General features: G+C 39.9%; 1 protein-coding gene across 1 annotated transcript in view; it reads right to left on the reverse strand.

Moving 5' to 3' along the window:
• The window catches only part of LOC101856069, a gene marked incomplete at its 5' end in the record, with an annotated part of 54749 nt that overhangs the window by 33817 nt on the left and 17966 nt on the right, over positions 1–2966 (reverse strand). Inside the window, 2 exon segments of the mRNA XM_013090125.2 lie at positions 369–445; positions 2669–2871. Of these exon segments, the coding sequence (XP_012945579.1) occupies positions 369–445; positions 2669–2871 (280 nt within the window).

A 2966-nucleotide genomic window follows, 5' to 3' on the forward strand; every position in this document is an offset into this window, starting at 1 on the left:
ACACACACACACACACACACGCACACACAATATCGTATCGTTCTCGGCATCAGACATGAACAGTCTGTATTTGCGACATGTGAATGAAGAACACACAGCTGACTGTTGGAAACTTTCATGTGGACAAGAATGTTGATGGTTTAGGAGGCTGGCTGTTGACTTGCTTGTTGTGTCTACCTGTCTTGACCTCTACCTATATCATAGACAGACAGACAGACAGACAGACAGACAGACAGACAGACAGACAGACAGACAGACAGACAGACAGACAGACAGATAAATAGATAGATAGATAGATAACATTTACGTCATGTGTAATCCTTATAACATCATCTTCCCTTTCGCTTTAAGAGCCCCCAGTTCCTCACCTTACTGCTGTGGTAAGACTCGCTATCGCTGTATGTCCCGTCCGCTCTCTTGCGTCGTCTTCGAACGCGTTTCGTTCCTGTAGATTATAATATCCACGAATCAGTGATACGAGTTGCAAGATCTGCGATAGTAATTTTTGGAGTATAATTTTAAATTTTGTAAAACAAGTGTTTCCTGAGTAATCATAAAGGGTGGGGAAATAAGGGGGGGGGGGCAATTAAAAGGGATTATTTTATTTTATTTCATAACTGCCTGGCTTTTAACTTGTTAATGGTGAATTCACCAAAAGAGTAGTAAACACTATGTGGGGATATTGTTTTGCTTCGCCTCTGTCCGCGTGTTGTCTCGTCCGCCTAGAAGTGCTCGTAAGTCTTTCTTTCTGACACACTATTTGCGATAAGATTAGACGATAACAGAAATAAATAACAAATAAGCAAATTACTTTTGTATAGTGAACATTTCCGCTCAACAGTAAGCTCTGTGCGCTTTACAATCTGACCTAACAGCTTTCTAAAACAAAGTCAAATTCTTGGGAAGCGTATTGTGCAAGTTGCCATTTTGCTGTGGCTAAAGCAGTATTCAATAACACTTTAACCTACATTCTTTAGTTTTACAATGTGTCATTGTATGTGTGAAGCATGGCAAAATGAAGAAGAAATATGATTTTATCTCAACTTAAGTTTTGAAGTTTTTTAAATTGCTGACAGATTTTATTTTACCCAAAGAACAGTTATAGGGGCTTCAAGAAAAATAGAACAAGAAAAATGGGAATTGTTTAATCTGTGATGATGATGATGATGATGATGATGATGATGATGATGATGATGATGATGATGATGCTGATGCTGATGCTGATGATGATGATGATGATGATGATGATGAATTTTTATTTTTGTTTCCTTAATGGGCCTGGCGGACTCCACGTAGAAATCTTCGAGCGAGAGCGAGGCTCTTTTTCGGCTCCATTGTCAATATGCTAAGCGGTACCTCCACTCGTCCAAATAACTCCCTTCGAATTGCCATCGTTCCTGGACACTCAAACAGATGTTTGACATCCTCCTTTTCATGGCTACATCTTCGGCAACAAGGGCTGAGCTCTTCATTTACAACATACCATCTTAAGCTCCAATGATGGTCCGACCGCAGTCTCACTAGCTCAACCTGGTCCCAGCGACAAGTGATATTTTGTTCCCGCTTATAGGAGTACCCAGAATACACATCTTCCAGGTGCTGGTACTTAGCTCTGCATGGTGGGTCTCTGATTTCCCTCTTGATCATTGGAAAGACTCCTCTGTATGATGATGATGATGATGATGCTAATGATGATAATGATGATGATGATGATGATGATGATGATGATGATGATGATGATGATGATGATAATAATAGCATTTATATAGCGCATATCCATGCTCAAGAGCTTGCTCTATGCGCTTTACAACTATTATTACCCCAGCAGACCCTCTGAGAACACCCAGAAACATTCTCAGCTTCCGCAGAAGCATACAGTGCAAGCTGCGGATTTCATGCGCTCAAACACTATCAAACTGACAAGATCTTTCACCGTCTATAATGGTCTATGATGATGATGATGATGATGATGATGATGATGATGATGATGATGATGATGATGATGATGATGATGATGATGATGATGATGATAATGATGGTGGTGGGGGTGGTAACGATGATGGTAACGATGATGGTGCTGTAATGTTGGAAACGTCTTGGTATTCATTTATTTTTTTTGTTTGGCGCTTACTCTAGTGTTCTCGTGCTTTTACTTTAAAGTTGGCGGCAATCTGTTCAACTGTTTTAAGCCCAGAAAGAATCCTTTTTTTAGTAAAGATAAAAAATAAAATTATGTTAATAATACTGTAATTGTTCCTACATTGTGTATCTTTTCTAGCTTACTTTTTTAAAGAAATAAGCATTAGAATTTCGACAAAACATTTTTCAAACTCTTGCAACGAATACGACACATTTAAAAAATGAAATACTTCAAATAAAAATTCGAGCCTTGGGCTTAGTACATCTCAACAGCTAGCTCAATGATTTCTGTTTTCACTATGGATCCAGCAAAGTCGTTGACTCCATAACTGCATTGCCCATTGAGCTTTCAGAAGCAGGCTGCATTGACCCTGTAATCTGGTTTTATTTAGTCCCTTCTGTCCAAACTAACAAACTCACAAAATGAAAAAAAAACCAAAATAGCAAACATCCAAACCCACAATAACCTGAACCAACGAAAAACACACTCAAAATCAATATCAAAATGGACTGGGAAAAAAAGACTCACCCCCAGCGCTGTAAACACTCTTGTAGCTGTAGTCACTGTCACTGTCTTTATCTCTCTTTCCCTTCTTTCTCCGGGCCCTCTCCTCTGCTGTCTCCTCCTCCTCCCCTCCCTTCCCTCCTTTCCCTCCCTTGCCTTTCCGCCTCCCGTGTTTGTCAAACATGGACCCCAGTCCACTATCAGCATCAGAAGTATGGCCGACTTTTCTGAAAGAAAACGAAAAACGTCAACGTCAGCTTTTCGCGAAATTCTGCTTTTTCGTGCTTAGACTTAGAGAGAGAGAGAGAGAGAGAGAGAGAGA

This window comes from Aplysia californica, unplaced genomic scaffold (genome assembly GCF_000002075.1).
Source record: "Aplysia californica isolate F4 #8 unplaced genomic scaffold, AplCal3.0 scaffold01150, whole genome shotgun sequence".
Classification (NCBI taxonomy): domain Eukaryota; kingdom Metazoa; phylum Mollusca; class Gastropoda; order Aplysiida; family Aplysiidae; genus Aplysia; species Aplysia californica.